The 14325-nt window shown below is 50.4% G+C and overlaps 1 protein-coding gene across 1 annotated transcript in view; it reads left to right on the forward strand.

The window, feature by feature from the left end:
* Positions 1-395: 395 nt before the first annotated feature.
* AXIN2 (axin 2) overlaps positions 396-14325 on the forward strand; it is a 31226-nt gene continuing 17296 nt past the window's right edge. The window contains exons 1-3 of the mRNA XM_011992145.1: positions 396-447; positions 1154-2090; positions 10487-10627. Of these exons, the coding sequence (XP_011847535.1) occupies positions 1276-2090; positions 10487-10627 (956 nt within the window). The 5' untranslated portion in view covers positions 396-447; positions 1154-1275. The remainder of the gene's footprint in view (positions 448-1153; positions 2091-10486; positions 10628-14325) is intronic.

Here is a 14325-nt window from a genome sequence, read left to right on the forward strand (position 1 = left end):
CGCCCAGCCCCGCGGCTCGAAGCTTCGGTCGGGGTCAGCGTGCACCCATCCCAGACCCGGGGTCCCTGGCTCCTTGCCCGGGGTTGCACCCCGTCCCCCGGTCCGCCCCTACCCTTCCTAGTTTGATCCTTTCCGTGCTAGGAAAAGCAGCTTGTTTATTAGTTAGATAAGACTTTTTTCTTTTGGAAAAAAGACAGGCTTGAAATCAGTAGAGTTTGGGATTCTTGACACAGGCAGTAGTGGCGTGAGACGGCTGGTGATCCAGTTTTGTAGGTTTCGCGGCTCCGGGAGGTGGGTTGGGGGCACGGGGGCGACGGTTCCGAGTCCGAGGATTCTCAGCTCTCTCTCAAAGTTTGAAGATCAAAGTTTCCACTGAGTGAGTTGGTTTCTGGTTTGGGGGAGGTCAGGGAAGACAGAGGTGTTGACTGAGCTGGATTCTTGGCGGGGGTAGGGGGCGCGCAGCGAACACTCACATCTGAGTTGGGGAGGGGGCGTTTGCGTGCTGAATCTGGGAGTCCGGGAGCCCAATCCGCCTATGCTGGGCGGGCTTCTCTCGGACGAGGATCTTCTGAATTTTTAAGGAGTGGGAAGAGGGAGCGCAGAGGGAGGGGGTGGGTGGGGAGAATGGGAACCAGATGCCGGGGAAGGGCACGTTTGGAGCTCGAGTTATCTGTGCAGAGCCGAGTGGGGAAAATTTACCGAAATTGGTTTCACCTGCACACAGCCTAGCGGCTGGGAGTGCGCCTTTTTGGAGTTGATGGTATCGGGGGAGGGGAAAGGAGGGGAAGCGAGGCGCGGGCTGAGCTGCCCTGCGTGCGCCCTGGCCGAGTGGGTTTTTGGAAGGTTGTGTCTTACACCTCCGGTGTCCCCCTGCCGCCCCCAGCACTTGCCCTCCTCTCACCTTCCCCGCCTCTCCCAGCAGCTCCCTCCCACCCCCAACCCCGAAAAGTGTGCAGGGAGCTCAGATTTCGCCTTTGAAAAGCAGCGCCTGATACTTTAGATGAGCACCTCGCAGATAGCTGGGTTGCTTGATTTGAATTTGAGGAGTTGAAAAGCCTGTTTACTTTCTTGCTTTGATGTTGGGTAGATCTGGTTTTGATTAGATCAATACCCTTTTCTCTCTCCCCACCTCCCCCCTTCCTTTTCTTTCCAGAGAGGAGGCTCAGATGAGCCCCTGCTGACTTGAGAGAGACAGAGAGACCACGCCGATTGCTGAGAGGAACTGGAAGAGGAAGAAAAAAAATTCCCAAACTCTGTGGGAAGAGCTCCCTCACCATGAGTAGCGCTATGTTGGTGACTCGCCTCCCGGACCCCAGCAGCAGCTTCCGTGAGGATGCCCCGCGGCCCCCAGTGCCAGGGGAAGAAGGGGAGACCCCACCGTGTCAGCTAGGGGTGGGCAAGGGCCAGGTCACCAAACCTGTGCCTGTCTCTTCCAACACCAGGCGGAACGAAGACGGGTTGGGGGAGCCGGAGGGGCGGGCATCTCCGGATTCCCCTCTGACCCGGTGGACCAAGTCCTTACACTCCTTGTTGGGCGATCAAGACGGTGCTTACCTGTTCCGGACTTTCCTGGAGAGGGAGAAATGCGTGGATACCTTAGACTTCTGGTTTGCCTGCAATGGCTTCAGGCAGATGAACCTGAAGGATGCCAAAACTTTACGAGTAGCCAAAGCGATCTACAAAAGGTACATTGAGAACAACAGCATTGTCTCCAAGCAGCTGAAGCCTGCCACCAAGACCTACATAAGAGATGGCATCAAGAAGCAGCAGATTGATTCCATCATGTTTGACCAGGCGCAGACCGAGATCCAGTCGGTGATGGAGGAAAATGCCTACCAGATGTTTTTGACTTCTGATATATACCTCGAATATGTGAGGAGTGGGGGAGAAAACACAGCTTACATGAGTAATGGGGGACTCGGGAGCCTAAAGGTCGTGTGTGGCTATCTCCCCACCTTGAATGAAGAAGAGGAGTGGACTTGTGCCGACTTCAAGTGCAAACTTTCGCCAACTGTGGTTGGCTTGTCCAGCAAAACTCTGAGGGCGACGGCGAGTGTGAGGTCCACGGAAACTGTTGACAGTGGATACAGGTGAGACTTGGACGAGGGTGGGTGGGCTGATGCTGTGGACTTTGCAGATGTTTTAGGTGTGGTGGATGGATGGATGGGTGTGCTGCAGAGACTGACAGGTCTGTTGAGAGTTAGGACTGCTGGCCATGAACTCTTTTTGATCTTGCTTTTTGTTGTTTAAAGAGGGGGAAAGTGATGAACATACGGCTAAATACCTGCAGTCTTCCAGTGCTGACATCAAACAGTAGCAAGGAGTATTCACTAATGTGGGTTACTTATTATCCTGGGCCAGTGTCTCAGAAGCGGCTGAGAGAGAGAGAGAGAGAGAGGACAGCAGCTTTTGATGCCTCTGAGTCACCAGATCCACTAAGCGCTGGTTTTGGAAGGGGTCACTTCACCACTAATCAGTAGGGGGTGGAATTAATGTGGGTAGGGAGGCAGCTGGGTTGTGGTGGAGGCACAGGAAATAATGTGTGCACCCATTGAGGGGTAAGTGGGATTTTTTTTTTTTTTTGAACTTTACTGTTAAGATAAGAGCCAGCAATTGGCTTAACTGAGTTTGTGGTTCTCTTTGTAGAACTAGATATTTACCCAGCAAGAAAGGCCTCTAACTTGGGAAGGTCCTGTGACTTTCCCGAATGAAGGACCCTTAGCTTTAGAGCCTGCTGGCCTATTAATCCAGGTTTTAAATGCTCATGAGTCCGAGGGTCAGACTTCAGTTGATTATTTTGTTAGTGCTGATGGAGAAGAGATCTTGGCCCGGGAGTACTGGGGCCCTGGAGTACTTTCTCTTTGAGGCTTCAAAGACAAATAGTTCTTTGCAGAATGGCCAAGTCTTAAGATTCTTGACCTTTGGAGGCAACTTCAGACCTCTTGTTAGAATGAGGTTTTTCTGTTTTCTCCCCTCCTCCTGACTTCCAGATATCCGAAAAGAGAATGAGCCTCTCAATTCTGGGGTGTGGTTCATGACAGGCAGGGAATGGGGCTGCACTTGACTGCTCTCTGAATGGTGTGTCTTGTTGCCTGTGTGGATTTCTCTGTGTGTTAGGGGCCCAGGATGCGATCTGATAGCTGCCTCTGATTTCCCTTTCTCTGTAGGGTGTGGTCTCTAGTGCTCAGCAGCAGGAAGAGAGGTGGGCACCAGATGGGTGATCCTGAGCCTCTCGGGGGGCCAGGTCTGAGCCTAGCGGGCCATGATTTTAGGGGTGGCGGAGAGAGTTGACTGTTGGCGAGGAGGGGAAGGGCTTGTTCTCCAACCACCAGGGGGCGCGCTTGTGGCTTGGGAACCAGTTTTACTCAGACATCTGGTCTACACCTAAGTGGAACCAGGTTGACTTTTGCAAGGACGCACAAGTTCCAGGGAGGTGTTTCAGCGTCTTTATGCTTATGGAGTCAGGTTGTCTGGGAGGAAGACCCTGGGTCTGGCCTCTGCAGTGGGTCAGTCGCTGGGCACCTGCTATGCCTGCCGGCACCATTATGAAAACATTTGGGTAAGCCTCTGGCGCTGGCCTCCTTGCCCTCTAGTCTGGCAGCCAGAGCTGAGACTACGTAAGGGCCGTGGTAAAGGCTCCTTCTCCAGGGGCCTCCTGACTGGGGCTTCTGTGTCTCCCACTGTCGGGACCGGAGTGTCACCTTTGTAAATAGCAGTATGTGGTTTTGGATGTTCTCCCCAGGCAGGGCTCTGCTGTGAACCCTCCCCTTTGTGGGTGGGCAATTGAGACCCAGCCTGGGCTTGCCTCATCTGGGATATTACCAGGATTCGACTCCTGAAGCTTTTGAGATCCAGAAGGCAGGGGCAGAAGCTCCTGTTTTCCAGGGCTGCCTTCTTGGCTGTGAACTGTGGACATCATTGATAAAGAGGTGACAGCTTGTCATTGACCTGAGAGTTTCCATACTAGATTCACGTGTGCTTCCTCCCACTGTTGGGTTGAGATGAAGCATCTTCATGGACTCTCTGAAGCTCATGTGTCTTAACTGGGCATATTTAAAGAGAATTTAAGACATAGCCAGATGATCTAACATCATTTTAACGTGCAAGACATTCGAGTGTGTGCACAGTATATCAAAAGGTCTGCTGAGTTATTCCAAGGCTTGCGTTCCAGCCCGGTCCACCACTTACTACCTGGGTGTTGAAGCCTTTCTGAACCGCATGTGTCCATCTGTAAAATGGGTGGGCACCATTCCTTCTGTCTGTGTCATAGGATTGTTATTAGGACCAAAATAATAAACATGAAAGCCTTTTGTGGAGACAAACGTTTTGAACAGCCGCACAGTGTTATAATTAGTATAATTGGTAATGATAATGTCAAAAGGGCAACCAGGTTGGGATGTCACTTTTAAAGGGTGACTCTTGGCTTAGCCCATTTTCCATTGTAAGGTTTTAGAATGGCCCCCTGTCCCCCATGCCTCAACTTTCTTGTTGAACTGAAGTCTGGTTTTCCAGCTAGTTCTTGGAATGTAGAGATCCCCATGTAAGATTTAAGTGCCCCCCTTCCCTCCCTCGCACACTCACTCATTCTGCAGAGTACCTGGCATCTGGGATGGGCTTAATGAGTTAGTAAAACGAATGAAACAGAAACGTCAGTCCTGCTCAGGAGGGTCTTGCTTCATCAGCTGCTGAGGAGCGGTCTTGGCAGCTGGATGCCCAAAGCACTGGCCAGGCTTGCAAGCCCTGTGTTTACCTTGGGCACTCAAAGGAGCCTCATTTTTAACGACTTGTTTGTGTCCTTACTGATTTGGTGTCAGGTTTAATATAAATAGTTGGGGCGGAAGAGCAGGAATTATCCTCAGAGGGCAGGACTCTGGTCTGAGTGGTTGAGGGGGTTGCCTGGGCTTTTGAGGATGGCTATAAATAACCTAGAGCAAAAGCAACTTGTTGGTAGCAGCACGTGTAAAACCCCGGCACACAGACACGCGCAGTGTTGAGGTGTGTGCGAAGGGGGGTTGTGGAATTAGGCACTGGGCCCAGCATTTATTTTAGGGAGGAGAATACGGTGCTGGGTGCACAGAGCCCTCCCTGTGTCCTCGCCTTTCTGCACGGGCCCTTGTGTGTCCTGCCCAAGGTGGGGCTCATCTGCCTCCCGTTGGGCCCTCTGCTCTGGCCTCCGTTAAAAGAAGTCGGGCCCAGCAGATGGCCCTCTGCTGGCTCCGAGTGCTGCTTCCAGTTCTCTGAAAGGACTCGCTGATGAGGCCCGTTTTTGTGCGGAGCCATTGGAATCAAGCTTGGCTTCAATTATCAAAGAAAATGATGCCATAGGAAAGATATGCTGGAAGCAGTAGTCCGCAATTAGAGGATGGAAGCTCTGGTGAGGGCAGTTTGCTAAGATCCACTTGTAAAAGTTTGCCTGTTTTCAAAAGGCCCCGTTGCCCAGTGCTGTTGGAGTCCTGGCCCCTTGCCGAGTGTCCCTTGATCTTGCCTTAGAAAACGCTGGTTGAAGAGGGTATTGCCTTTTGGGCAGTGACCTTGTGAGTAAATTTTCAGAGGGCTCTTGGAAAGCCCTGAACGCACAGACTTAGAAGCCTATACTTTTGAAGTTGCATTGTTTTGAGAAGGGAACGTGAGGAGGAGGAGGAAGAGGAAGAGGAGAAGGAGGACCTCTTATGCTCAGTTCTATCGGGTCAGTTCTGTGTTCCCTATGTGGAGGCTCCCCTCTGGTATATGGGGCAGGGCAGGGCCACAGCATCTCATTAAGAGGAGATAAGAACAGGATAGGGGAAAACAGAAAGCAGCCGGCACCTCCTTTCCCTGAAGGTTCCAGGGGTTTCTGCCACCTGCAGGCTGAAAACCCCTTGCTTACTTGAGGTTGCAGACCAGGTCTGTGGATGTGAGGCTGTTGCAAAATCTGCACCATAGGCCTCTACTCTGTGTAGGAATTTAAAATCCTCGCAGCAACTGGAAGCACAACAGTCCTGAATAAAGCATCTGGGTACAATTACCGTAGCGTGGTTAAGTTTCTTCCCCCACCTTTTTTTTTTTTTTTTAAAAGTAATCACAAGAAAACAGCCCCACTCCGTTTTCTTAAAATTATGTGGCACTTTTGACAAAGGTCTGAGTTCTGAAAAACTGAGTCTCTGCCTCTCCCCACAACCCTGCCTCCTTTCTCTGCCCCGTCCTGTTATGATTGTAGGAAAATCCAAGTACTTTATTGCAGTCAACTGAGTTAAGAGCAGTATATTCCATTTTTAATTACTGGTCACACAGTAGTCCTCTATTTTGGAAGTGAAGGGAGACAAGTTTATTTTGGGATCCATGTGTTAAACGAGTGCAAAGCTGTGTGAGCACACATAGGGTTTGAGTTAGGTGTCTTTTTTGCTGGGAGGAAGGAATTTTCTATTGAGTCATTTTCTCCCCACAGAGGCTGAAGTATAGCTCTTATACTGGAGACATGGTTGATGTGTTAATACCACCAAGATAGCAGGACTGAAGGCATGGAAGAAAGAGTGTTTGAATGCTATTTAAGGCTGTTTTGGCTTTTTCGGTGCTGCACCATGCCTGTTAAACTAAAAAACTTTTCCAGCAACCCATCTGATGGTCGTAGGTCCTTTAAGGAGAGTCAACAAGGTTTTGAGTCCCTGCCACGTGCCACTCGCTACTTTCAGCATCGGAGATTCGTGTGAGGACAGGGCTGTCCCTCATGGAGCTTACAGTCTGGTTTCACAGGACAGGTGTTCAACGTGGAAACACCAGTGCCCAGTCATTATAAATCATGATAAAGATGATGAAGGAAATTAGGGTATTTGAGAAAATAGGAGCTCTCTGGTTTTGTTTTTGTGTGTGTTTTTTGTTTTTGTTTTTGTTTTTGAGACGGAGTCTTGCTCTGTCGCCCAGGCTGGAGTACAGTGGCACGATCTTGGCTCACTGCAAGCTCCACCTCCTGGGTTCATGACATTCTCCTGCCTCAGCCTCCCGAGTAGCTGGGACTACAGGCGCCCGCCACCTCGCCCGGCTAGTTTTTTTGTATTTTTAATAGAGATGGGGTTTCACCGTGTTAGCCAGGATGGTCTCGACCTCCTGACCTCGTGATCCACCCACCTCGGCCTCCCAAAGTGCTGGGATTACAGGCTTGAGCCACCGCGCCCGGCCTGTTTTTTGTTTTTTTTTTTTTGAGATGGAGTTTCACTCTTGTTGCCTAGGCTGGAGTGCAATGGGGTGATCTCTGCTCACCACAACTTCCGCCTCCCAGGTTCAAGCGATTCTCCTGCCTCAGCCTCCCAAGTAGCTGGGATTACAGGCATGTGCCACCACACCCGGCTAATTTTGTATTTTTAGTAGAGACGGGGTTTCTCCATGTTGGTCAGGCTGGTCTCGAACTCCTGACCTCAGGTGATCCACCCATCTTGGCCTCCCGAAGTGCTGGGATTATAGGCATGGGCCACCACGCCCGGCTGGAGCTCTCTGTTTTTGTTGGCGCTTGGTTTTTTTTTTTTTTTTGGAATTTTCCTGTGATTTTCCCCAAATTACTGTGCCTTTGTTGGTTCATTTGGAGACCTAAGAACTTGACGCAGAGGGCCAAGATCCAACTGTCTGCTCTTCAGGTGGGTGCCCACGTCTGGAGAGGTTGTGACTCAGCCCAGCAGTGAGCACTGCAGCCAAGTAGGCAGCCGTGCCCAGCCTCTGACTTCTGATCCCTACTGAGAGTTTACAGAATGGCCTCATCACTGGATTCCTAACCAGAGGAAAAAGCCCCAAGGAAGTCATCTTGTGCATCCTGCTTTGAGGCCTCACTTACACACCCAGATGGCCGGGCACTTTGGCCTGTTTTAAAGACTTGGGTGATTTCACAGCCTGTCCCCACCTACTTTATGGATTTCCTCTGACCATTTAGAAGTATTTTTTTCTTTCTAACTTTTGAAGCCCGTTTCCCCTTGTTCTTCCTTTAGTGGGGATGCTGAACAGAGAGCCCTCCTTCTCAACTATGAGGCCTTTTTCACTGAATCAACCTTCTCTTCTCCAGAAGAATGAACTGTTCTTTTCACCCTCACCACTCCTCTCTGCCCTTGGTGTTGGGGAATTCCGGATTGAGGACACATGGACCTGGAGGAAGGCCTGGAAGATCTTACCATTCTCATTTAATTTTCACCAAAAAGTCCTAGGATGTCGTGAGACTTCCTGCCCTCTACAGATATGAGAACAGGGTCAGAGTGTCCACGTGACAGTCACAAGTCACTTGGTCAAAAGTGTTGAGGGGTTCATGTGCAGGGCTGCTGGTCTGCACCTTCTGGTCAGTTCTTTGCCTACAGCATATTTCTAAGATCTGACTTGATGCAGTTGGACAGGATCAAGGGTACAGCTGTGGTCCAACTCCTCTGGCCAAGTCTGACAAGGCCTTTGGCTCACGTCGTGCTCAGTTCCCTCCTTGGGTGTTTGTGATGATTACGGGGGTCCCTTCTGGCTTAAAAAGTTTATGGCCCTGTAACTTTTTGTGTTTGTTTGGTGACTCCACCTAGCGCAAACTCCTTAAAGGCAGGGACTGCCTCTCCCACCTTTTCCGTCCCACCATCCCCTGCTGAGACAGACCCTCACACCAAATTGTGGCGGTGGCTTCCCCCAGGGCTCCCTGCCTGCACCCACCCCTCCTTTCAGGCCAGCCTGGTAAAAGACCTTGGATCCTATGTGCTTTCTCCCTGCCAGTCCCCTGGCACCCCTGCTGTCCCCGGCCCCTCCCCATCCAGTTAAGACAGGACTCTTGACTGAAGATCTACTTCCATGTCTTTGCCAGGCCTTCTTAGCCTGGCTAATTAGACCCCTCTCTCTCCCTAGTCTAGGGAGAGATTTTCACTGCCTTTCCCTTTACCTAGTCCTGGGTGTCATCTCCTCAATTCCTGCTCATCTATGAGTCCCATCTATCCCAGGGAGTCCCATTAGTCCTATCTGTCCCAGGGAGCCATCCCCAGCTGTCCCTCCTAGAAACGTTCTATCCATCATCTGGGTTACTAAGCCACTCCTTTCCTGCCCTTTATTCTATGAGAACCTGGAAACATGTTGAGTCTAGTCTTTGAATTGGGAGGCAGTCTGATTGAAAGCCAGGTGACTCAATCCATGCCCACCAGTTCCAGCTGTGTGATCTGGGCAGGCTGCTGGAATTCTGGACTCCAAGGGCCTCATCTGTAGAATGGGCACAGTCCAGTGCTCCTTCTCCCCTCCTCATGGGCCTGTAATAACACTGAGCGTACCTCCCTCATGACACCCCCACAGTATGCTGACATGCCCCCACCAGGCCCTGGGTGCCAGGAGACCAGAGTTCAGCACGTAGCAAGTGAGTAGGTGCTTGGTGAACATGTACAGACAGCTGACTGTCACCTTTCTGGGTCCTTTTCATTTGCCAACCCCATGGCCATCTTTACAGACCAGCTGCTGTGGACTCATAGAATATTTTCTCTTTTCTGAGCCTTTCTTTTCTCCCTCACTTGATTTCTTTGTTGCTGGCATAGACTTGGTGGGACCAGTGGAGGATGCCAGGGTCTTTGTGAACAGGCCTCCTGCGACTTCAGGCCTTAACGTGGTCCCTTACTGCAGCCTGCCGACCTATCTGCCCCTCCCCCCTACTTAAGCCCCTCACTGGTGACACAAGAGGAATGCAGCCCAGCAGGAGACATGCACACTGGTTGTTCTGGAAGGAGATCAAGAGGGTGAAATGAGGAGCCAGAGGCCATTGAAACAAAAGGGCTGGAGACACCGGAGGAGGGGCCTGGGCCTTCCTTTGAAACAGCTGTGTTGCTCATTTCAGTCCTGCTGCACTAGCCAGCCCTGGGGAGAGGAAGCCCGGGATGGGGGAAGGGGCATGGCAACAGCTCATGGCAGAGCTCGCAGGTGGGATTGGAGTCCTGAACGTTGTCTTGAACTTTGCTGTCCCATCTGTCCAGCTCACCGTGGGCCCAGGGTCGAAGTGAGAAGACCACACTGGCCTCTAGCTGTTTGCATCTCTGGACTGGGCTAACAGACCCCAGACAAGGAGTTTGGATACTTAAGATGTCTTGGGGCCCTGAAATTGTATTCTTTGGTGCAGGATTGGATAGGGAGGTGGAGCGGAGAAAGATACTCCATCTCCACTGACTTGTTCCCCTGTTCCATTCCATGGCCTCCTCTCCTAAAGCAGAGTCCAGTTCCTTCCTCTCTCTAAGTGCATTTAGAACTTCACAGGATCCCCTGGGCTGCCTCTGGAATACCCTCTGCCCTGGCAGACCCACCACTGGGGGCAGAGGAACCAGCTTGCTTTCTCCCCAGGGTGATGAGCTGGTGGCTCAGGAGGCCTCCCTTTTGTGGCCTCTGCTTTCTGCCAGGTGAGCAGCTAGACCGGGGCAGCAGGTTGGCGTTGAGCAGATTGTGGGATGGTGCGCTGGATTGTCCTGGGGTCACTTGATTACCTGGGTTTCTGGTGAGGGTCAGTGACTGAACCACTGTTGTACTTTGCCCATAGGTCCTTCAAGAGGAGCGATCCTGTTAATCCTTATCATGTAGGTTCCGGCTATGTCTTTGCACCAGCTACCAGTGCCAACGACAGTGAGATATCCAGCGATGCGCTGACGGATGATTCTATGTCCATGACGGACAGCAGTGTGTGAGTATCCTGGCCACCCTTCCGTGGGCTTGCTTGGGAATGGAAACCACCTGGGCACTTAGCCAGAATCGTCTGTCATCCTCACCTGGCTTTGCAGACCCCACCTGTGCGTGTATGGACATCGGTTTGGTGGGAGGGGAGTATGACAAGCGTATGGTGCTGGTTAAGGAGGATGACATGGCCATCTGGGTAGGGTAAAGCTTAGAGCTTTGAAAGTTGGGAGGATATTGTGACAGAAGAAAACTAAAGGACAGTAGAAGATAAGGATGAATGAATATTTATAGATTTCTTGAGTTTAAAAAACCTTCTTCTGGTTGTCATCTGGTTGTCCCCGTGGGAACAGTTGCTTGGCTGGTCCAGAAACCCAGGTATCCTGTCTGCAGAACCAACAGCTGGGAGACAAGGTGGCATTAGAAGGGTCTGTGTTTAGGTATTCATTGTTTTTAGAGGAAAAGGCATTCCAAGTGGGGGTGAGAAAGCCAGAAATCTCTAAAGAGCCACAGCGTGTAACATTCCGCACTGTTATGTTTTTAAATGGACATCGTTTATTCAGTAAGTGTGTGTGGAGTGTTAGATACTGAGGACCCTAAGTAGGGACTGTCTCCAAAGTCGTGTCTGATCTTGGACCTTTGGCAGACAGCCTTTGATTTTTGAAAGTCACCCAAGATACTGGCGTGGTCTGATGAGGTCAGAAGGCCCTTAGTCAAGGTAACGTTTTGAATTTTAGGTCATCTGAAGTCAAGTCATGGCAATCTCTGTGGATGGACAGCAGTGATCCTCAGTGAGTCTCATGAGGAGGGATGTGTAGCTGTGGCCTGGGTATCCCCGTCTCCTGCCATCCTTTGAGGTTTTGGTTCAGGAGACCCAGAGTGGAGCCTGGGGATGGGGGGGATGGCTGAAATTTCCCAAAGGTTTCGCACCCAACACCCGGTTGAGACTCATTGTTCCAGAAATGGTCTTTGAAAGCTTTTCAATGTTTTGGAGTCAGAATTTCGCCTGCTAAGGGAACAATTTTGAAAGGCAAACCCATTGAACCGTGTAAGTTCTGGCACACTTATTTAGAGTTTGTTCCTTTTAGCTTCCTAAAACTGGACCATCTATTCTTCCAGTTTGTTTGAAACTATCTGGTTTTCATTGGCCAACGTCCTGTTGCCTGGCCTGTGGGTGGCATGGGACCAATTGGAGGGAAAGTTGATGAGGTGAGTTTGGGAACCTACTATTTATTTTGCTGGTGTCTTTTATTGTGTTACCTCAAATTCCCTTGTTAGTAAAGGGAGAGAGATCCTTAAGGTGCAAGGTTCAATTTTAATAAAAATAGCATTTTGGTATTAATACACATCTTCCATCCAATATGGAAACAGGAAAGTACGCACCTTTCATCCAGTATGGAGACATGAGAAGTTTCACAGAAGTCAGTTTTCCATATTGACCGAACTTTCAGTATCCATACTTGAAAAAATTATGCTTTGATAATTTTTTGGTGGACATATTTCTTAGAATACATTTGCTCTGTCATTATTGAATAGTATTAGACAGGGCATAATTTATCTCTCAGTTATCCAAATAATATCAAGATCTGTTTGTGTACTTTGTTGTAGTGGTTCTCTCATAGTCAATGAGGGTGCATAGGGTTATCTGACCCTTTCCCCTTTGAAAAGTTTTTCTCTTTTCTCTTTTCATTCTCCCTGCTGTGATATTTTGCTGTCTGTGTGCTTGCTTCTAGCAAGCATTCCTCCTGTAGCGTATATTAATTTGTGCATTGTGTGGGAATCTTAGCATTATGTGTAAAATAAGAGTAAGTTGAAATTGATTGAAGGCATTGAGTGAATCTTCTAAGTCAAATGCAGTTTACGTAAGATGATAAGACTTCTGTTTAGTTTTCTTAGAGACTATTTTTGGCTTACTTCCTGGTCCTTGGCTGCATGTCAGTCCCCATCATTGAGGTGTTATTCTGGGTTCATGATGAGATAATTTGGGTGTAGTCCCATACTTATTTCTGTTTGATCCTAGCAAGACCCAATCAGAAAGGTAGGCAGGCAGATACCTGGGATTTTACAGATGAGGAAATAAGGTCTGGTGCTTCCACAGCCATGCACCTCTGAGACAGACCTCAGGTCCAGGCCACACACAGGCCCTGCACTTTGCCCGCTCTGCCCTTCCCCCAGGCACGAGCATTCTCAACATGAGATCTGTGAATAGGACCAGTTGGTCATGAGACCTTTGAGCCACTTTGGGTTTCTTTTATTTATATTTCTTAGTAATCAAGACTGCTTTTTAGGAAGACTCGTTCAGGGAGGGGTAGAAGGGAACAGGTTCTAAGTTCTCCCCTGCAGCCTCCCCATTTACTTCCTCTTCTTTTATCCTCTTCCCAGAAGAAAAACTTTCTTTTATTTAGAGGTGACTTTACAACTCTCACCCTTCTCCCTTTAGCTGAAGCACTTTGGATTCCAAGCATGGGGGAGCCACTTTTCAGGGATCAGAAAGGTTACCTTTGCCGGTCCCTATTCTAGGTGGCAAGGGTTAGTGTGTAGGTCAGTGAGGCCCACTTTGATACAGAGACAGAAGGGCAAGTCCCTCACATAGCAGCTTTCTCTTTGGGGGCATAGTAGATACCTTTAGGTCCCTGGTGGCAGAACCTGTTAGTGTTAACAAGCCTATCCTGTGGCAAAGCTGCCTTGGATGGATAATGAGTAAACCAGTAAGCCAGGAGGAAGTGCCTGCAAGGCCTGGAGACCCGTGGGCTCATGGTGTTGGCTCTATTCGTCCTGGTGGTGGTGCGTGGCTCTGTGCTCTCTGCCAACCAAGTGCGCAGGTTATCAGATTAACTGTCACAGTTGTGCCCACCTGGGCATTTATACTAATTGGGAGTGCATTTGGCATCCATGTGGGATCACTGTCTCTTGGGCATTGTCTCACGCTGCCTCTAGTGGGGCTCACTAGAAAACATCAGAAGGGTCTCCAGACTTGTTGGCACTGACTCAAGCTGCCATTGGGTGCCAGGCATGGGGGTCTCTGGGGCCCTCCGCACTCTGCTACAAGCAGACTTGGCGATGCAACGTGTTCTCTGGCCGACTGGCCCTGGGTGTGTGTGATCCTGCCCAGTGCTGGGCGGTCACCCGGGATTCCCAGGGCTGGGATCAGACCCCCTCTTCAGAGCTCTGCCAATTGTGGGCCTCGTGCAGATGAGAGCGCGGGGCGAGAAATAAAGTGTGTGGGGGATGAAAAGCTGAACTGAATCGCTTTCAGCCCATTGTTCATCCCGGGAAGCTTAGAGGGGATAAGAGGGTAGCAGGCCCCTTTGAAATTTCCTTGAACAAGTGAATAGGAGCGCCCCATAAAGCATGAAAAGAGCCCTGGCTGTTTCTCCCCGTCACAATGGCCAGTGCGGGCTGTGAGGGGCTGGGGAGGGGGGCTGGCTGCCCTGCTGGGAGCTGGGGAGGGAACAGGGCTGGGGAGGGGGGAGGGGGAGAGAGGGGGTCACAGGCAGCCTTCAATAGACTCCAGAAGGTTGGAGTTCATTAGACACAAGCCCAGGAAAGCAATCGTCTCATTTGCGACAGAACCAATTAAGTCCCGGGGGCCTTTGCAAGAGGCCTGCGTAGAAGTTGGGGCAGTGCTGGCCTGCACTTGGTTATTCCAGGGAGCCACACGCCGGGGCCTGAGTGTGCAGAGCAGGCAGGGGCTTTAAAGAAATCATT

Source organism: Mandrillus leucophaeus, unplaced genomic scaffold (genome assembly GCF_000951045.1).
Source record: "Mandrillus leucophaeus isolate KB7577 unplaced genomic scaffold, Mleu.le_1.0 Scaffold404, whole genome shotgun sequence".
Lineage (NCBI taxonomy): Eukaryota > Metazoa > Chordata > Mammalia > Primates > Cercopithecidae > Mandrillus > Mandrillus leucophaeus.